The sequence below is a fragment of the Chelonoidis abingdonii genome, chromosome 4, assembly GCF_003597395.2.
Source record: "Chelonoidis abingdonii isolate Lonesome George chromosome 4, CheloAbing_2.0, whole genome shotgun sequence".
In the NCBI taxonomy this organism is placed as follows: domain Eukaryota; kingdom Metazoa; phylum Chordata; order Testudines; family Testudinidae; genus Chelonoidis; species Chelonoidis abingdonii.
In genome coordinates, this window is record NC_133772.1 from 49,178,069 (window position 1) to 49,200,428 (window position 22,360).

The 22,360-nt window shown below is 40.2% G+C and overlaps 1 protein-coding gene and 1 long non-coding RNA gene across 3 annotated transcripts in view; one reads left to right on the plus strand and one right to left on the minus strand.

Moving 5' to 3' along the window:
• Window positions 1-22,360, plus strand: part of LOC142046752 (uncharacterized) — a 257,988-nt gene that overhangs the window by 22,722 nt on the left and 212,906 nt on the right. The gene's annotated exons all lie outside the window — the stretch shown is intronic.
• Window positions 1-22,360, minus strand: part of PDE3B (phosphodiesterase 3B) — a 288,726-nt gene that overhangs the window by 2,118 nt on the left and 264,248 nt on the right. For both annotated transcript variants that reach the window (XM_075065146.1, XM_075065145.1), the window contains 3 exons: window positions 16,657-16,856; window positions 10,032-10,235; window positions 8,983-9,144 (listed from right to left, as the gene is read on the minus strand). In XM_075065146.1, the coding sequence (XP_074921247.1) occupies window positions 8,983-9,144; window positions 10,032-10,235; window positions 16,657-16,856 (566 nt within the window). The remainder of the gene's footprint in view (window positions 1-8,982; window positions 9,145-10,031; window positions 10,236-16,656; window positions 16,857-22,360) is intronic.

Genomic DNA, 22,360 nt, shown 5'->3' on the forward strand with positions numbered 1-22,360 from the left:
ATTGAATTGATGGTGTCTCTTTTTCTTAAAAAGAGAAATTTTTCTTTGAAAAGCTACTTTTTGTGCTCTTTACCTAAGAGGATTTAATAAATAGGGACAGATACTGGTCCATTTGGGCACTATCATGTCTGAGAATAAGGAGGAGTAAATTCTCCCCTCACTTTCCTGTGTGGCTCTGTGAGGTCATTATTTCTCCCCCTGTACAGGTGAGCACATCTTTGACTCCAATTGCTTAGCTCATGTCTGTAGGAAAGGGGAAGATAATCTGCTGCTGATACAACATAATACTAAATTACTTCCTCCCAGGAGAGAAGCAGGGGAGAGAAGAAAAAGAATTGTGACTCTGCATAAGAAAAGATTCTTGTAATTTTTCAATTTGAAGAAAAGAACAATTCACAAGGAGGCAAACAGGTAACTCTAAGGCACAGTTTCTTCCTTTGGCTCTTTTTTGAAGCAGCATTGTTTTTGTACACAGGACTGTACCTAATGGCACAAACTAGCCAACAGGATCTTTAACTTCTGTTCAATGCTATTCCTGTCCAAAAACCCTGCCGATTTTTGTAGTTTTGCAATCACAGTTTTCAAGTTTCCTGCTGGAACTGAAAAAATGCATACTGAGGCAGATTGATTCCGAGCTGCAGTAAAGAGTTTGGTGAGTCCAAGTGAATGTTCTGTGGAGTACTGGTTTCCATTATAACCTATGTGTCAATCTATGTTGTTGCTAAACAAGCAGAACTCAGAGACAAAATCCAGCAATTTTCTCTGTATTTTTGGGAGGGGTCCCAGGTGTGCAGCTTCTGCAATACTATCACTGCTGTTAATGAAACACTTGTTGAATTGAAGTTTGAAATATAATATATGTGGCTGTAAGTACATGTTTCACCAATTCCATTTCTTTTTGGACTATGGATTAAAAGGTCTACTTGTTGGCCTCTAGAAACTGGTCAACAGCAGAAAGTATGTTACTCCAGAGATTATAAATACAGCTGGCTACAACTTTGTAGTAGTTCTCTATGTTCATGTTTAGAACTTCTGCTAATTAAGATTTCGTGTCCTTTTCATCCAGGTTCTGTTCATACTTACTATGATGAGGCAAAACTGAAGGGCTTTCCACCCATATTCATCATAGGATTCAAGGGATTACCATCTGATTTCTGGTTATGTAATAAAAAGGAGCCAAACCTCCAAGCTCAAGCTGGTTGAGCCCACAAATTCATAGGGGGATTCCTCAAGTGCTAGGTTATAAGAAGGGCCACTCTTCCTTTGTGTTGCAACTGCATGATATTTAACAGCTGATAGAATTTTTCCTGGATAAAAGACAACAAAATATTCAGATTCCATGCCAGGCATTGAATTAGCGCCTTAAGGCCTCAATGCTACTCCCACCAAAGCCAATGATAAAACTCCTAATGACTTAATAGATAATAAATGAATTGAATCCCACATCATCTGCTCTTCTAAAAACTTTTATCAGTAAGGCAGATCTACAGGTGAACCGAAGCTTGAGACTCATCATTCATCAGTTGAATGCTGATGTCCTTCCTTCACTCTTTGTAAGCAAGAGTAAGAATTCAAAAGAAAAGAAAAAATTAAAAAGCAGCCCTAGGTCCTACTAGTTGCTTCGTAGGAGTGGATTAGCTGAACATTTGCCCCAAACCAGACAATTACCTAGAGAATGTCAGGAACCACTAGAGAACAGGTGCTGAAGAAGCCCTTTGAGCTCATTGCTTTGATATAGCAGAGCACCAGGTGAAAATTATAGACTTTAGTGCAAAGGAAATGGTTCAAGTACCAGATATCTCCAGATATGTGATTAAAATCTGAAAGGGAAGAAGTGCAGTCCGATGCAAAGATGATGCAGAGTTACCATCTAACTCAGATGAAGTGCTGAACACAGAGCATACTTGCTTTCCATTTGATGATGAGAGCTCAGGTCCTGAAGAGGTGTTGATGATGCACAGGTAAATGGTGGACTTCAGAGTGAAATCAGAGAAGAGGAGGTTACTTTCCTGTAACTGGAGGTTCTTTGAGATGCATGTTCCTTCTCTGTATTCCACTGAGGGTTACATATGCGCACCATGTGCCTGGAGTCGGAATTTGAAAGAAGTGTCCATTGGTCCATGTATGTGTCCTGGCTCATCTTGTGCTTCTATCCGAGGTGATAAGTGAAGATCAATCCAACTAAGTCTCCAGTTCCTTTCCACTGTGAATTTGACAGATCCGACCAAAGCAGAGGGAAAGGAGGATGGAAAGGGGAATACAGATAGGGGCCACACACCCCAAATAATCTCCAGTTACTGGTAAGTAACCTCCTTTTCTTCGAGAGATGATCCCCATTGTACTCCACAGAGAGTGACTGACAAGCAGAACCTAACTTGGAGGAGGATGTGAAGATGAGGGGAGAAGTTGTTTTAGATTTGATTTTGACAAATAGGAGGAACTGATTGAGAATTTTAAAGTGCAAGGCTGTTTGGGTGAAAGTGATCATGAAATGTTAGAGTTCATGACTCTAAGGACTGGTAGGAGGGAGAACAGCAAAATAAAGAAAATGGATTTCAAGAAGGCAGACTTTAGCAAACTCAGGGAGTTGGTAGATAAGATCCCACAGGAAGCAAGTCTAAGGAGAAAAACAATTGAAGACAGTTGGCAGTTTTTCAAAGAGACATTAAGGGCACAAAAGCAAACTATCCCAATGCATAAGATAGATAGGAAATATGGTGGGAGACCACCCTGGCTCAACCAGGAGATCTTCAATAATCTAAAAATCAAAAAGGAGTCTTACAAAAAGTGGAAATTAGGTCAAATTACAAAGGATGAATATAAACAAACCACCACGCATGTAGGGACAAATTAGAAAGGCCAGGGCACAAACGAGATCAAACTAGCTAGAGACGTAAAGGTAACAAGAAAACATTCTACAAATACAATAGAAGCAAGAGGAAAGACCAAGAGGCGTGGCCCATTACTCATCGAGTGGGGGAAAACAATAACAGAAAATGTGGAATGGCAGAGATGCTTAATAACTTTTATATTTTGGTTTTCACCAAGAGTTGATGGTGATTGGACATCTAACATGTGAATGCCAGTGAAAATGAGTTAGAACAGAGGCTAAATAGGGAAAAAACTAGTTTAAAATGACTTAGACAAATTAGATTTCTTCAACTCACCAGGCCTGATGAAATGCATCCTAGAATACTCAAGGAACTGACTGAGAGATATTTGAGCCATTAGTGATTATCTTTGAAAAGTCATGGAAGACGGGAGAGATTCAGAAGACTGGAAAAGGGGGAAAATAGTGACAATCTATAAAAAGGGAAATAAGGACAACCTAGGGAATTACAGACCTGTCAGCTTGACTTCGGTACGAGAAAAATAATGAGCAAATAATAAGCAATCAATTTGCAAACACTAGAAGATAATAAGGTGATAAGTAACAGTCAGCATGGATTTATCAAGAACAAATTATGTCAAACCAACCTAATAGCTTTATCTGACAGGATAAACAAGCCATGTGGTTAGGGAGGAAATGGTAGACTTGGTATATCTTACTTTAGTAAAGCTTTGATACTGTCTCGTATGACCTTCTTCATAAACAAACTAGGGAATAGCAACCTAGATGCGAGCTACTATAAGGAGGTGCATAACTGGTTGGAAAACCATTCCCAAAGAGTAGTTATCAGTGGTTCACAGTCATGCTGAAGGGCATAATGAGTGGGGTCCTGCAGAGATCAGTTCTAGGCTGGTTGTATTCAATATTTTCACCAGTGATTTCAGATAATGGCATAGAGAGTACATTTATAAGTTAAGGCAATACCAAACTGGGAGGGGTTGCAAGTCCTTTGGCAGATAGGATTAAAATTCCAAATGATCTGGAGAAATGGTCTGAAGTAAACAGAATGAATCAATGAGGACAATTGCAAAGTACTCCACTTAGAAGGAAATCAGTTGCACATATACAAAATGGGAAATGACTGCCTAGGAAAGAGTACTGTGTTAGGATTCTGGGGGTCATAGTGGACTACAGCTAAATATGAGTCAACAGTACAACACGTTGCAAAAAAAAGCAAACATCATTCTGGATGTATATCAGGAGTGTTTAACAACACACAAGAAGTAATTTTTCTGTTCTACTCCACGCTGATTAGGCCTCAGCTAGAGTGTTGTGTCCAATTCTGGATGGCACATTTCAGGAAACATGTGGACAATTGGAGAAAGTCCAGAAAAGAAAAGGTCTAGAAAACATGATCTATGAGGGAAGATTGAAACATTAGGTGTGTTAATTTGGGGAAGAGAAAACTGAGGGAGACATGATAAAAGTTTCAAGTTCATAAAGGTTTTACAAGGAGGGAGAGAGAAAAAATGTTCTTCTTAACCTCTGAGGATAAGACAAGAAGCAATGGGCTTAAATTGCAGCCAGGACGGTCTAGATTGGACATTAGGAAAAACTTCCTGTCAGGGTAGTTAATAACTGGAATAAACTCCCTAGGGAGGTTTATGGAATCTGTCACTGGAAATTTTAAGAGCAGTTAGCAAACACTGTCAGGATGGTCTAGATAATACTTAGTTCTGCCTTGACTGCAGGGGATTGGACTAGAAGACCTCTCGAGGTCCCTTCCAGCCCTACAATTCTATGATATTCAGTGCCTGAAACCTGTCAGTGGGCAGGTATGCTCGTGCCATGGTTTATGGTACCCCAAAGAAGTCCAGCGATTGCGTGGGTTGAGGATCACTTCTTGATGTTGATGCTGACTCCCAGTGAAGAAAGGTGGCTGAGTAACATAGAGAGGCTGGTGCATGGGTTTCCTGTTGGGACCTGGCAGCCAAGAGTCAGTTGTTGAGGTATGGAAAAACCAGGAAACACCAACACCTGATGTGAGCTGCTAGTACAGAAAATACTTTGGTGAAGACTCTGGGAGCGGTAGCTAATCCAAAGACAAGTACCCTGTTTTGGAAATGGTTGTTGCCCACCATAAATCTGAGAAAACATCTGTGGGCAGAGTGAATATCTACGTGGAAGTAAGCATCTTTCATACTGAGAGTCAAAAACCACATGCCTCTCTGTAAGGGTGGTATTATTGCTGCTAAAGTGATCATACAAAACTTGAGTTTATGGATAAAGAGATGGAGGTGGCAGAGATCGAGGATTGGTTTGAACCACCTTTTTTCTTGGGTATCAGGAAGTAAGTTGCATAGAACCCTGTTCCTTGATATTGTAGAGGAACATGTTCCATTGCTCCCTGTTGTAATAAAGAGTTCACAGCTTGGTCGAGAATACTGTTGTGCGAGTGGTCTGTGAAAGGGAGCGAGGGTTTTGGAGGAGGTAGTATTACAAACTCGATCATATAGATGACATTCAGCACCCATTTGTCTGTTGTTATAGACTCCGAGTGTGAAAAAAAGAGTGCTAAATGACCCTCAAAGAGAGTGGAAGGGTCATGAGATGTTAGGATTGGTGGTTGGTGCTCTAAAGCTCATGTCAAAAATACCACTTTATTTGTGGTTGGGTTTGAGACGTGCAAGCCAGCATGGGGGGCCCAAGGGAGCAAGACCTCTGAATCTTTTGTTGTTTATGTGGGGATTCATAAGGTCTCTCTTGATAAAATTGAGGAGACCTGTATCACTGGGTGGATGACGAGTGGTAGAACTTCTGTTTCAAGGCAGGAGTGTAGATGCTAAACAAGCAAAGGGTAGCCCTGGAGTCTTTCAGTGTATGCAAAGACTCATCTGTCTTCTGGTTAAAGCAATGGAATTTGTCAAAACAGAGGTCCTCAATGGTGTTCTGGATCTCTCTAGGAAACCCAGAAGCATGAAACCAGGACTCCCCACACATCATGACAGCCATAGTCATGGCCCTGGAGGAGTTATCAGCTGCATCTACTGCAGACTGGAGAGCAGCTCTAGCTATGAGTTTCCTTTCAGGCATGATCTTGTCATGGAAGGGTTTTACGAATTCCTCAAATTTAGTGTAATTCAGGAAGTCATACTAGGCCAATAATGCTTGTAATTGGCTATTCAGAATTGTAAACTGGAGAAAGAGAAGACTTTTCTTCACAGAAGGTCTAGACACTTTCCTTTCTTGTCTGCAGGTGTAGATTGAGGTGTTTCTCTTTAGTAATCCGTGCAGCAGCCTGAACTACCAATGAGTCTGGAGCTGGATGAGAGAAGAGGAATTCTGATCCTTTGGATGGGACGCAGTGGCACATCTCTGCTCCTTTAGGGATGGCTGTACATGCGGCAGAGGTGTGCCACGCTATCATGACTGGCTCTAAGATGGCTTTGTTGATTGGTATTGCTATTCTTGCCAGTCCCGAGGTGTGAAGAATATCTAGAAGCTTATGCTGGAAGTTTTGGATCTCTTCCAGTGGGATTTGGAGTCCCCAGCAACTCTCCATAAAATCTCTTGGAATTGCCTGAAGTCATCTGGTAGGGAAGAGGATGATGCAGTCACAGCCTCATCCAATAGGTAGACAGTAATCTAGCCAGCTCCAGCAGAACTGCCAGGACTGGGGTATAAAATTGTTCCTCTGCTATCGGATACATGCACCTGCTTGATGGATCTCTAGAGAGCAGATGATGACTCTCTTGTGGATCAGGGCTCCCAATATGGAAAAGAAGTTGGATCCACAGGAGATTGCAGGGTCTCCATGGCATGGGGACCAGTGGTTCTGGAAAGGATGAGGAGGTAGTTGATCCCATGGATATGTCGGTCTTCATGATAGCGCATAGGAGCAGTATGACAGAGGTGGTTCTTCTTCCAGTTACAATTCGCTGGAAGAGGAAAAGGCAGACTCCTGTTCTAATGGCAGTACTGTCAGAGCCAATGGAACACCATATAGCACATGCAAGAAGAGCAAGATACCTGTGGTGGGGATATGATTTCTTTGGAAGTGGAGGGGCCTGATGGAGTAGGAGACTTTGGATATAGCCAGGTGTAGACATCTTGGGATGAAGCCATGGATCCAGAACTCCCTGATGTGAGGGGCACTCTCTCATTCCTGGTCATTGGTACTGGCGCTGAGGTTTTCCTGGTATGGGAGGTTCTCATGTCTTGTGAAGTGCCAGAGAGGGCGATACTGATGGTTCATCACCTGGAACCATTGGATCCCATTGTTTATGAGTCATCTTCTCATGCCTGTGGGACTTGGAATGTACTCTGTCCCCTTGGGCCAACCTGGAAAAGGGAATATCCAATTTCTTGGACTTGGAAGAAGACTTAGTTCCATGCTCATCGGAGTGCTTCCTAATCTCCAGACTAGGCCCCACCATGGGGACTGTGGGGCTCACAGCACCGAAGTCGGATGTTGTAGCAAGAGACACTCCTCAGTGAACCAAGCTGATATATGGAGGGAGGAGTATTCCCAAGCCTGTATCTGAATGTGATCTCATGGCCATCTCCATGAGATACTTCTGGAGACAAAGTGCTCTGCCTTCTCAGGTACAGCTGGGGAAGGACTGGCACATATTGCTCCTAGCTGCAGTGTAAGCTTCTCCCAGGCAGTAGAGGCAGCGCTGATGGTTGTCGCTGACTGAGAAGGATCGCAGGCAAGAGGCACAGAATTTGAAGCCCGGAGTCCTGGGCATAGTCTGCTATGGAGGAAATGTGGGAGGAGGGACAGGGAAATATTCCCAAAGTCTACTGTAAAACTAACTGTTAAAACTAGTAACTATAAAAACTAGGGAAAAAAGAAAACCACAGTAGAAACTCAGAGTTACAAACACCTCAGGAATGGAGGTTGTTCATAACTCTGAACAAAACACTATGGTTGTTCTTTCAAAAGTTTACAAGTGAACACTGAGTTAATACAGCTTTGAAACTTTATGCAGAAGAAAAATGCTGCTTTCCCTTTTTTTTTTTAGTAGCTTACAATTAACACAGTACTATATTGTTTTGCTCTTTTTTTTTGGTCTCTACTGCTCCCCGATTGCATACTTCCGGTTCCAAACAAGATGTCTGGTTAACTGGTTAGTTTATAACTCTGATGTTTGTAACTCTGAGGTTCTACTGTAGTAAAACTACAGTTAAAAATGGATAAAACTATGCTTTTTAAAAGTGCGTCAAAGACAAGAACACTGAAGGCTCCAACCTGGATCATGTGGCAGTAAGAAGGAACTGGCAACCTGGTCAGTCCGCCCTACCCTTTATCACCTCAGACAGAAGCATTAGGTAGGTCAGGGTGCATGCATGCACCAACAGATACTATTTTCAACATTCTCTGACTCCAGATGCATGCTGTACATGTGTAACCCTCAGTGGAATACAATTTGGACCATCACTTGAAAAATAAACTGAAATTGCCCGCAACATTATTGTGTGTTTGAGCAGATTATACACTTTCCATGCCCCATTAAAAAGAACAATCTCTGGTCGGAGACCATTTCAGATATCTGTTTCTGGGAAGAGGAGAAGGAGCCTTTTTACAAGCTTTTTTCTGTGTGTATTTGGCAGGCATATACATCCACTGTGCATATGCGACTGAACATTGCCCTCTTTTGTAGGGGACTACTATGATTTTGAAGCTCTCATGACAGGGACATTAGACTTTCTAGCCCTGATCCTGTAAACACTAATGCAAATGCTTAACTTCACTCACAAATATAGATCTATTACTATTCACATGAGTGAAGATAGACATATGCATAAGTATTTGTAAGACAGGTGTAAAAGTGGAGGCAACTTCCTAAGGTAGAAGATGATATTTTTGTTAAAACAGCATCATTCTAAACAAAAGAGGAAAATAAACTAATGCTTAAGAAATAGATAAAATTGGTAGGAAATTTTTTTCAAGCTCTTTACACAATCAATAGAAATTAAAAAATATGCTTAATATAAAGTTACTCGACATGATTCATTCTTTAGAAACGGAAATAATTTGAACCAGTAACAAAAGGAATAACCCCCAAATAGTAAATGCTTTGTACCCCCCAAATTTATAATTTATCATCAGTTATATTTAAAAAAATAATAATTCTTTCCATATCTACCTGCTCATAAAATTCATTAACAATGCCTTCTGTCCATTTCAGGTGCAGATCTCTAACTTTTGCTGGGCCGTTAATATCTGCCAATTTGATGCATATTTGACAAACGAGCAGGCGGTCATTCTCATTGTTCCATTCTATACCGTGACTGTTTATATCATTGACCTGTTTAAACAACATAATTTTTAACTATGTTGGATATTCTTATAAAGAAAACTATATATCATTTTATTACATTTTTAAGTCTTTGCAGAATATTGCCCTTTTGTGTTAATTTTTCTGTAAAATTTTGTCTTGTGTAATCACAGAGCTTTTTTTTTTTTTTAAATGAAGATAACAGATGTTACCAGCAGCATGTAACTAGATGAGAGATAAATGATTTGAGGTTTAAAGAAACTGCAATGAACTGAAAAACGTAATTATGTGCAATCAAGTTTCCCTTTTTTATAGGTTTGTACTGCAGTATTGCATTGTATTACCAACAGTAATTAGTATATTATTTTTATTCCCCATTTTTCAATCTTTAAAAGATATTTTCCACTTAAGATCATGATGTTCATATATATCCACTGAACTGGTTTCATTCTTTTCTTAAATCTAATGGCAATCTATAGATGAAATCTAGAAAATGGACACTTTATTTCATATTTGAATGCTAATTTAGGATGTTTATGTGCAAAACAGAGAGATTGTAATGGGTATTAAATGCATGCAGAGGATATTCTGATTCTTAAAAACTAAAACATTAATGCATAACAGTTTTGAAGGTTTCTACTGATAAAGGAAATATAATAATGGGAAGTATTAAGTGTCAGAGTGGAATTCTATGCTAGTACTTTAAGGTATGTTCAACAGTTTGATTTTTTTAAGAAGGTTTAAGTACCTTCCGTGTAGCACATGCTTTAGCTAGGTCTTCCTACTGGTGTGCTGACATCTGCAGTTCAAAGTTCTTTAAATTTAACCTTTTAAAAGCAATAAACATTGAGCAACAATGCTGATAGCAGTATGATCTCATAAGCAGTTAAGTGCAGGCATTAACTTGTGTAACAAACCTTGGCATTAAATTCAGCAAGGAAATCAAAATGTTTCTTGAGATCTGTTGCGAGGATTGCTTCGATCACTAAGAAACGAAACCGTTTGAATTCTACATGATCAAGATTAGGTAGAAAGTTGTATTCTGGTCGAGATAAAAAGAGATTCCATGCAGAAGCAGCATGATGGTTTTCTAGGACTGATCTGTCATTGTAGAGCACAGCCTACAAATAAATGAAAAACAAACAGGTGATTTAAGATTCAAAAAAGAGGAAAAGTGTAAAGGCTAAATAATGACATTTTCATTTAACATGGCCGGTAACTAAAACACTAAGTTGCATTCTATTTCTGAAGGCTGAACCGAACAAAAGTCTTCTTTGCAGGCAGTCATGCACAGGGAAAAATAATCAGACCAGTCTTCATTTTACAGTAATATCTACAGGATTAAAAATATCACTAAGAAAAACAGATAAATATAAAATATGCTTCATGTCACTCCACTTGTTGCTGCAGTGAATATGAACTAATATGTCTGCCTGATGTGGAGGAGAGTGGGAAAGAAGATGCAGAACAAAAGCTTAATACGTCAAGGCAAAGTGGTTTTATTTAATATATTTTCATTTAGATTTTACATTTTAACTAATATATATTTTTTAATTTTACCTTTAAAAGTGTACTCGTGAAAAGTTTGATTAATTGGCTTTTTTGAATGGATTATTGGCCAGTTTACAATAGTCCTCTCCAGTGCCTCCTTATAGAATGACTACCATTTGCAAAAAATGATGGGACAGTCTGCTTATGTTCTAGCTTAATCCCTAGCCAGCAATTATTAAAATTGAAGCTTAGCAGAGGGGAAAAAAAATCAATAGTCTGGCAAGACAAGTTTTATTTGTAGTACTCTAATTCTGAACAGGGAATATTACAATTTTGAATGCAGGAGCTGGCATAACTGTAAGCAATCCACCAATTAATTAAATTAATAACATGTACATAAAGAAAGTTCAAGAAAAAGCCAAAGTCCTCTATGGAAAAGCAACTAGACATATTAATTCATTTTAACAATGTGAAAAGTCTGCTGTATGTACCAAAGAATCATCCTCTCAAAACCATGCAGAATAAAGTTTCTATAATTGAATCACTTTTATATGAACTAAATTAGCAAAGGATCTAAGGTAATATGCAACTGAATTTTTAAAAATCGGGCTTGCCTCATAATTTACCTCTGTAAATTGTACAAAGTCGACTTGAAAAGTTTTTTATCTTGGAAATATCAAAATATAAAGTCAGGTTTCCTCAGTTTTGCTAAAGATCTCTAAAGGTTCCCACAAACATGTGCACTGAGTTCTAACAACTTAACTGAAGTGGTGGGATGCTGAGTTTTCAACAAAGACTTTGTTACCTCAACATGTTCAGTCAATGGAGTTAAATGGGTTAAGGAAAAACAAAGTTTTAAACAGTCTGTCGGCCAGTGGCATATCAACTATTAGAAAGGCCGTAGCTTAATTTGTAAATGGCAGCACAGTACTCTACTTCTTATGACATGCAGTCAGCTGTAGATCTTGTGAAAACCTGGTACTTTAAGGATACGTATATTGCACTCTGCATGGTACTCTATATGTCCAAACAGTGCACCATCATCTAGATGGCTATTTTTAGCAGTGTAGTGTCCTGCTGCCTTTTCCCACTGAAGTGAAAGACTCTGGCAGCAGAAATAGGCTTTTGTGGGGGAAGCAGCAGGGAAGGGATCTGGCAATGGGGAGCTTCCAAACCTTTTTCCCCACTGGCTCCTCCCTGTTAGAACCTTTTACTGCCATGTGAAGCTATGCACTGCAACCTGGACGCAGCTCGCTTTTTGCTATGGCGTAAAACTACACATATCCTCTATGTCATCACCAATGGTGTGCAATGTAGATGTATGTTAGGATTTTGAATGAAAATATTCTGAATTAAATTACTATCTTGAAAACAAATGAATGTCATTTATTAGCTTCAAATATCTTCTGTTTAGTCTCTAGCTTCTATTCTAGGTTCAATTATATTTGTATATGTTGTCTCTAGCTGAAATTTTATGTAACGTAGGCTTTGTCATGTGTACTATGCTGCACTGATTTCTCTGTTTTCTGACATTTTTTCCTCAACTCTTCCCTTGGTGATATTCAAACAAAGCCATCAAAAGACATCAATCACAACAAAACTGAATTACTAATAATCTCTCCAGTTGATTTCCATTTCTTTCACACAACTTAGACAACCTTGAGTTTACCATTATTTCTATTATCTCACATTTTGGAGGAGTAAATGGACACTGATTTAGAGCTTAAATAAATAATAGTGTCTTATCTTTTACCTAGGAAATGACCCCAAGCTGATGTCCATGCTTAATGAAATAGAAGCCAAGTTTTGATTCATTCTTTAGTGAATCTTAGATTTAATGCTTTTTACATACGTCTTTCAGCAGCTTTGCTGCATCCAGTGCAGCTTGTTCAGATGATACTGTCATGTTCATTAAAACTGAGTTTAGGCTGTAATCTCTTCAGGGCAGGGACTAGCTGTCTGTCTGTTTGCATAGTGCCTAGCACAATGGGTCCCAACTCTTGGTGTGCATGCATCCTCTATGCCAGATATTTGAACCCACTGGCCCATGACTGCTTCCCAACTGCCCCGCACATGCCACTCCTTCAAGGGCATAAAAGGGTGGAATAATACCAACTATCACTCAAGCTCCTTTGCTAACTGGAATCCACATCCACGCAGACACACCTCGAAGAGCACCAGCTACTGCAAAGTAAACAACAGCTTTTTCTCTAAGTGATTATCTATATGTATTGTACTCTTAGTGATTCCATATGGCTTCCCTATTCCTGCCTGAGCCCTAGAAACTCCATCAGCTGTGAAAAACGTTCACCTGAGGGTGATGAAGGAAAAAAATAATCCCCTCTTCATAGGAGACATTTTAACAGAAGGCCCGAGGTGGTCTGTTCCTGAATCTCTCAGCAGTAGAGTAGAAGAAATGCCTTGTACCGACTTGTTAGTGGACCCAGTACTGACAGCAATATGATTGTGCTAGTGTGGGACTCTGGGAAATCTGACACCATTAAATTCCCTGGTGCCATAAAGTTGGGTGCTGATATGGTCAGTACAAAAGACCAATTCAGAGAGCTTTGTGGTACCAACAAAGTCAGCGTGCCAAGATGAACTGCACTAAATATGATGCTGAGATGCTTACGGGCAATACTGCAGACTCAGTATGGATAACATTACCAAAGGGTGCAAACCTATCTGCTTTAGGTTCTCAGCTGAAGGACCTGTAAGGGACTGGGGCATAGACAGTCTTGCTTAGTGGTCACAGATGAGCTGAAGTCTGCCCACCAGGGATGGAAATCACCAGGCCAGAGTTAGAGGAATCGCAAGGCCAGATTCCGTAAACAAGAGTCAGGGTCAGAGTCAGGCTGGTGTCAGAGACTGGATATCAGAGGTAGTACCAGGTTAGAATCGAGAGGCAGGAATCAGGGTCGAAGTCAGGTAGGAGTCAGAGACAGGAGATCAGGACATGAGGTAAAGTCCAGTTTAGTAACAGGCCAAGGTCTGTGTGGTTTCCCAGATACTTCCTGGGGCAACTCCTGGGTTAAGTAGGGGCACTTGGCCAATCAGAGGGCTGCAGGGTACTGTCATTCTGGGTATTATGGATGATACTTCCTATGGTGCCTATTCTCCATAGTGCTCCCTGACTGTGCTTCTGCAGGGTGTTCGGGGGGCACTGTGGGAATACTGGCCACCGCAGACTCTGCAGACCCAGGTTCTAGGTCCCAGGTCTTTACGGGACTATATTTATGCCTTGAACTACCCTTAGCAGAGACCAGATAAGGAGATTTTTCTCTCCTTTTCTTTGAAGAGTTCCTGAGATGACCACTCCTTATGTTCCCTTAAGGAGTGATAGTGAATCCTACCCTTGCCTGATGATTATTTTGGAGAAGAGCCTTTGCTGAAAGAGTACAAGTGGTAGACACCTGAGGCATAGTAGCTGCTGGTGCAATTTTGGAGGAGGAAGAGTGTTCCTTTCTCACTTTTTGTGTTCATTTTGAAAATGAGCAACAAATAGAGGATTTGCTTTTAATATGTCCTATCCTACACAAAACAAACATTTTTAGTATGGCCATCATTTAGAGGAATGACAATGTCACATGAGGGACGGTATTCGAAATCAGGGGGGTTTTGATCAGTCACGAAGATTGAAGTCTGTATGCCAGGTAACCAAAAGCAATATAAAAAATGACCCAACTGAAACCTAATCCAAATTCTAACCTAATATAAAATATAACTATATACAAATTTACACTATGAAAAGCAGATAGAGTAGGGATGCTCTAATTGTTCCAGCTCTCAGCATAGGGCAGTGGAAGGAACTGAGAGGTGGCTGGCCCTTCTTAATCCTTTTATGCACTCAGGCAGAGGGCTGTGTGTGAGGGAAGCTATGGCAAAGATGTGGGCCCAATGGGCACTGTTGGCCGAAACGGTCTGATCTCTGGTTCAGAGGGTGCCTGTGTAACAGCGACAGACCCCAGTCGCTGGCGGGCGGGAGCTGGGACCTCTGGAGCTTAGTGCATGAGCCTCTACCGCATGAGCTAAAAGCCAACTGGCTATTAGCTAATGCTGTAAAGCAGACTCATTTTACCTCTCTACGTAATCTCAGTGCCACTGTAAGGGACAGAACACCACACCCAGAAGGTGTGTGGCTTACATCTGCACACCAAGAGTGGAATACATATAGACAATCACTCAAAGAAGAATTCAAAATTTATAACACCCTAAAATCCCTATCCAAAGTTTACAATATGATCTGTTCCAAGAATCTAGCTCCTGGATACAAACTGAGTCATACTATGTTCAGGCTGCAGGATGAAGACACGGGGGAGTGCCTGAAAAATCTGAAGCTGAGGTAAATACACTCTTGAGACAACTTTATGGAGCTTCTGGAGGAAGAGAGGCTACTCTAGCTTGCTAGGATCCCAAATTCCCTACTGCTACAGTGTACTTGGGAGACTCTCTTTTTGCTTAAACTGAATTGAAGGATGTCTACATTTTCTAAGATGGAAGATCCCACTGTAGAAATATCTATCAACATCCACAAGAAGTTGTCCCATTCCCTTTCCATGGGGGAATCAGCTATGCTCGATCTAACACATGTGTGGCCTAGTATATATGCCATATATATACCTATATGCCATAAAGTATTAGGAGACTTGCATGTGAATTGTGGCTATCACTAAACGCTAATATGCTCCTGATCCCAAAAGTGAGAGTATGAAATTTCATGTTCTTTCATTGTCTGTCCAATTAGATGGCAAATACTGTAATACTGTTTTCTTGATCTGTTCAATTGAGCCTGGGAGACATCAAGTTTCTTAATATAAAAGGCAATGACATCAGCAAAAAGACACGGTGTATTGTCTCTCTGTGCTGGCAAAGAAAAACTATGCCCTGGCATTTGGACTGACACAGACAACTGAAAACAGAATTTGTTACTTAATCAAAATTGGCATAGAGTACATCACTTCATATATAAATCAAAACATAATGTATTGTTTATAGTTCAAAAGCAAACAAAGTAGTATAACGTTTTTTTTCATCTCCATGAAACACAGTTAAAAATAAGGAGATATTTGATTGTTATTAAGGAAATAATTTTTTGGATGCATTCACCTTTCAAAAACCCAACATTTAGAACAAAAACTACTTTCTAAAACAAAATGTTCTTCTCCAATTTCTTGTTGGATGAAGTAAGTACTCAAAAGAACAATCTGATCCCACCTCCTTAACAGATCTATAGGACATCTGTTAAGGTAATAAAGTAAAATTTAGGAGGTACAAATAAATATAATGAACTAATTTAAAAGTTTCTTGCTTTTTCCTTTCTTCCATTTTTTCATCCCTTTTTTCTTCCACAATACTATTTTTCCTTTTATCATTCCTGTCTCCTATTTGTTTTATTACTCTCTCTCTCTCTCTCTCTCTCATCTCTTTCCTTTTATTGTGCATTTCAGTTTCTTTAAAAAGCAGCATCTCCTTTCCTTAGTTTCTCATATTCATCTCCATTCACAGATGTCAAGGCATCTTTGTTCTCTCTCATGTTATGTTCTCCTTTTAGCATTTCCCCAGTTTGTACATCAAATTCACTGATCAGTTTACGTTTAAAAGACTGTCTATGCAACACAAAAGACTAGACTAGGCTGTTTTGTTTTGAAATAATGGCAAAGAGCACCACTGTCATTAGAAAGTTTCAAAAAATTGGAATATCCATAATCACAGGCTTGACAAGTCCCAAAGGCCAACCCTATATGTAACAGGTTGTTTGCTTAGTTGCATTTATTTATTTTATTGTTTACAAATTTGTTTACTTGAAAATGATTTTATACACACCCCCACACACCATTTTGGGATGTCTCAGGTTAAAAGGTGTTATAAAGGTAATCCCAAAGCAGTTTCCTTGCTCACCTTTTAAGTGAAAAGAATAGTCTTACGAAATGTGGCAATGAACGCCTTCACAAAAAGTAGCAGATTTATAGAGTAAAATCTATGTTCATTATTTTTCTTATGCATCAGAAAGCTGGAATTTTAATTTTAGCTTTCCAGTAAAATATTTCCTACCTGAGGTGCATTTGTAGCAACTAGAAAAGCATTTGTACGACCTGGATGATCATAATCATGCATGGCAGCTGCTACATACAGAGCCATCAACTCCAGGGCAGGAATGTTTGATGCCATGCATCCATAGTTGTCATCAACAATAGAGCAGCTCTTTGAAGAAATATAACTGACTCGATCAGGGGCAATATCACTCTCTGCATCTAGGAAAAACAAAAGCATCAAAATACAATGTTATTCAGGAATAACTTTTTCATTAGTATTTTCAAAATTATATTAATATTCATTATACAACACATTCTATATTAAGATTCACAACCATCCTTGTGCTTTTTGGAGTAAATGTTGTTTAAAAATATTTTATAGTTAAAATTAATTGCTTATTAATGTATAAATATTTGGATGCATTGCAGTCAATCAGTTATTGTGTGTTTCTACATAAACAGGTAATTCAGAAGAGATTTTAATGTTGCTATCATGTAGTAAGTGATGTAATCATCATAATACAGTTTCTCAAGAAGGAAAGATTCAGCATTGCCAACTTTTGCAAGGATGCAAAAATTCTGTCTGTCACAAGATGTTGGGGGTGGAGGGGAGATTCCTCAACATAATGCTCTGTAGCTTACACGCAGCTGTGCTAAACTGGAAGCCTAGAATCCCCAACTCTTCTAGACTGGTGCTCATATTTCTGTGTTCTTCACTACTCTTATTATGAGCCAAGGTCTCATACTGCAAAGGTGGGAAGTAACTATCATTCACCTATTTCACAAGGTAAATCAGAGCTTGCACAAGATCACTTCAGCCAGAGCTTGGAACAGAATCTAGTTCTCTAATATAAACGAGCCAAGGCTTTGCCACACAATCTTTCGAAATCAAATTAGATACTTTTGTAACCAACATGAAGAAACCATTGCTCTGAGCAGCAAGACTACTCTGAGACAGTAGTAAAACAACAGAACTGACACCAAGTGTGCAACCTCTATCCCAAATATTTGTGAGACCCAATGGCAATGTGTTTGTTGCATCAACCTGTATGAGCTGATCCACATAAAGGACAGTAGCATGCTTTGCCTCTCACCAGTTATACCACCTCTCCTACAGCTGATGGTCTGTGCGGAGGATCTGAAGCTTGTGGGTTTAAATCCTTCTAATGACCCAGGAGGAGGTGAAAAAAAGATATATATATATGTATAAAAGTTAGTGTAAAGGACACTGGAGTAATTATAGAGAATTACAATTGTTTTATTGTACAGTAGAATTATATTGCAAAGGATATTTACAAGTGAATTTGGATGTTGCATTTTTAGTGTTTATATTTTGGTTAATGGGAGCCCCCTCTTAAGAAAAGGGTGCAGCAGACAGTTTTTTTTGAGACTGAGAGCAACAGTTTGACATCTGTAGTATGTAAGGTCTTGGAAAAAATTTTGAAGGAGAAAATAGTTAAGGACATTGAGGTCAATGGTAATTGGGACAAATTACAACACGGTTTTACTAAAGGTAGATCGTGCCAAACCAACCTGATCTCCTTCTTCGAGAAGGTGACAGATTATCTAGACAAAGGAAATGCAGTAAATCTAATTTACCTATTTCAGTAAGGCATTTACACGGTGTTCCACATGGAAATTGTTTAGTTTAAATTGGAAAAGATGGGGATGAATATGAAATTGTAAGGTGGATAAGGGAACTGGTTAAGGGATGACTCCACGGGTCGCTAACTAAGGTGAACTCTCAGGCTGGAGGAGCGTACTAGTGGAGTTCCTCAAGATCGGTTTTTGAGCCCGATCTCTCATTTAACCTTTTTATTTGACTGACTTGGCACAAAGGAGCGGGATATGTGTTAATAAAGTTTGCGGATACACAAAGCTGGGGGGTACTGCTAACAAGAAAAGGACCAGGATAAGCATACAGGAAGATCTGGATGCCTGGTAAACTGAGTTAATATAAAGGATGAAAGTTAATAGTGAAAAGTGCAAGGTTCATGCACTTAGGGATAATAATAAGAATTTCAGATATACAGTTGGGACACAATCAGTTGGAAACAACAGAGGAGGAGAAGGACTTGGAGTATTGATTGATCACAGGATGACTATGAGCCGCCAATAGCGATTTGCCTGTAAAAAAAGCAAATGTGGTTTTTAGGGATGCATCAGGCAAGCTATTTCCAGCAAAGATAAGTGGTTTAGTACCGTTATATAAGGCCACTGGTGAGACCTCACCTGGAATACTGTGTGCAGTTTTGGTCTTACCATGTTTAAGAAGGATGAATTCAAACTGGACAGGTTCAGAGACGGGGCTACTAGGATGATCCGTAGGAAACTGGAAAACCTGCACTTATGAACAGGAGACTCAAAGAGCTTGGCTTGGTTTAGCCTGGCCAAAAGAAGGGCTGCGGGGAATATGCTTGCTCTATATAAAATATTCAGAAGGGATTAAATTGGGGAGGGAGAAGGAATTATTTAAGTTAGTACTAATTGTAGACAACAAGAGACAAATGGTATAAACTGGACATTAGGAAGTTTAGATTGAAATTAGACTAAGTTTCTAACCATTAGAGGAGTGAAGTTCTGGAACAGTCTTCCAAGGAGTAATGGGGGCAAAAGACATATCTGGCTTTAAGACTAAGCTTGAATAAGTTTAATGGAAGGGATGATATGATAGGATAGTTTAATTTGGGCAACTGATCTTGGATTATCAGCAGATAAATCTGCTCAATGGTCTGTGATGGGATGTTGGATGGGATGGGATCTGAGTTACTGCAGAGAATTCTTTCCTTAGTGCTGGCTGGTGAGTCTTGCCCAGATGCTCAGGGTTTAGCTGATCGCCATATTTGGGGTCGGGAAGGAATTTTCCTCCGGGGCAGACTGGCAGAGGGCCCTGAGGTTTTTTCGCCTTCCTCTGCAGATGGGGCAGGGTCGCTTGCTCGTGGAATCTCTGCGCTTGGGTCTTCAAACCACAATTTGAAGACTTCAATAACTCGGACATAGGTTAGGGGTTGTATAGAAGTGGATGGGTAGGGTTCTGTGGCCTGCTTTGTGCAGGAGGTCAGACTAGATGATCATATTGGTCCCTTCTGACCTATGAGTCTATGTGGGAGATTTTGCCCATGTGCTGAGTGGAAGACTGTTTGAATTTACACAGGCAAAAACAAACAAGTTAGAACAATAAATGCATCTTTCCAGAAAGCAAGCTTCATTCTCAAGTGATGTAATGTTAGTGATTATGAAGAATGGATGCCTTGGGGCACTGTTAATGAGGTACAGAGTCTTTCAACTGTAGATCACCAGTCTGAATCTTGTTCAGCTTAGCAGGGATTAAAAGTTGTTCCCATTAAACAGATATTTGAAAACCTCCCATATATTAGAGGAGTTGAGCCAGTCCCAGTTTCAGCTCCCACATCACTAATTTACCATCAGGCTTTACACTAGATTGTAAGATCCTGGGGGCAGGAATGTTCTCTTAACTTTGTGTTTGTTTAGTCCTACAGAGAAGACATACAACTATACTGTAGTTTTAAAAAACATTCTTTATAAATTGAGTGAGATATATTGATATGAAAGAAAACAATGTTTTTTCTCATTATCTCAGATTAGAAAAGCTCATAAAATGGTAAGTAAGATGCAGAATCTAAGTATCAGATGTGACTGCTACATACTTTAAAAGTATGGGAATCAGTATTCACTCTTGTTAAAGGTGTAGAAAGAGCTAGAAGGGTGAACAGAAGCTAGAATTCACAGCTACTAAAAAAAGCCTATTAGATTTACACAATTTAGACTATATACTAGAAGTGACTGAAGATTTTCCAAACTATGTTTCGTTAGAAAATACTGATTTATAGAACAAAATGATTTGCTAAATCTAGTACAGATTCAGTGAAGTTTTTGTCAAACACCACTTTCCCACCTAGCTCCAGGGACAGAGAAGGGTGTTCGGACTCCCTGCCTCTAAAGCTCCAGGGAACATCGCTTTTTCTTTGGCTCCCAGAAGATGGGTGGTTAGTGGGAAGACAGAACAGCCAGGCCCTCTGCCTCTTTGGCAGTGGGTCTGGAAGGCTCTTCTCAGTGTCAGTGAAATCAATAAGAACATTCCCTTAGGGTGGCCAGGAAGCCAAAAAAAGTCATTTAGGCTCCCCAAAATGGAATTTTTCTTTTAAAATTCATTTCTGCAAACATTTTCTCTGTTTAACATTTCTCAAAACCTCAAAAATTTTCACAGGAAGGGCTCCCCCCTTTTTTGATCAGCTCTACTATACACCCCCTAGAACAGAGGTGGGCAAACTACAGCCCGCAGGCCACATCCGGCCCACGGGACCCTCCTGCTCGGCCCCTGAGCTCCTGGCCCAGGATGCTGGCTCTGCCCCCTCCCTGGCAGCCTCAACGTGCTGCACCAGTGGTGCAATGTTCTAGGCAGTGGGCTCCTGCAGAGCTGCGGCCTGTCCTGGTGCTCTGGGCGGCGTGGCTGTAGCGCCGTCAGCCACCGGCGCTCCAGGCAGCATGGTAAGGGAGCAGGGAGCTGGGGGGGAGGGGTTGGATAGAGGGCAGGGGAGTTTGGGGTGGAGGTCAGGGGGCGGGGCAGTCAGAGGACAGGGAACAGGGAGTTGAATGGGAGCAGAGGTCCCAGGGGAGCAGTCAGGAATGGGGGAGGGTAAATGAGGTGGTGGGGGGCAGTCAGGGGCAGGAATTCTAGGGGCAGTCAGGGACAGGGAGGGTTGGATGTGGCAGGGATCCCGCGGGGGGCAGCAGAAGGCGAGAAGCAGGGGGGGTTGGATAGGGGTGGGGGCCAGGCCTCCCCTAACCCGCCCTCCATACAATTTCAGAAACCCAATGTGGCCCTCAGGCCAAAAAGTTTGCTCGCCCCTGCCCTAGAAAGCTAAAATGGATAGTTTGTTATCTATAATCTTTTAAGAATGTATTCATATTATTATTTAGCTATTTTTTCAAGAACCTAAATGAAACTCATGAGACCTTGTGAGTACAACTCTGCTTTTGAATTTAGTATACATATTTAGCTGCATATCGATCATATATATATACACATGGTATGTATGCATAGGAGTATATGAAAACAATTATTTTAATCAGAATAAAGTAGTCTCTGTACAATACTTTCAGACATACAGATTGATATTCTATGCTTTTACAAACTTGCTAAAATGGCATTATTTTATTTTCCAACTAGCAACATTTAGCATACTGACATCAAATCACTGCTGCTGTTAATATTTTGATTACTATATTATCCATTGTGCATTGCCATTGGTCAGATGGATTTGAAAAAGTAAGTTCCAAATCTACTCTCCCAATGGCTGAAACTTCACAACACTGGAAAACCTCCAGGCCATAGTCAGGAGATGGAATAGCTAGCAGCAAGGAGAATAAGATCCAGCAGTTAAAGGGAAAAACCAGTGGCCAAGACACAATCCAGAAGACATAACAAATCCAACATTTATAACAGCTACCAAAATAAGGACAGGAAAGCTGGTAGTGCCAGAAGACAATACAGTACTGTAAAAAAATACCACAGAACAGGCAGTGCCATTATATCATCTGACTAAGAGCAACTTTGTCTGCACAGAGTAATACCCTAAAGCAGGAGTTCTCAAACTGAGGGTTGGGACCCCTCAGGGGGTTGTGAGGTTATTACATGGGGGGTTGCGAGTTGTCAGCTTCTACCCCAAACCCCACTTTGCCTCCAGCATTTATAATGGTAT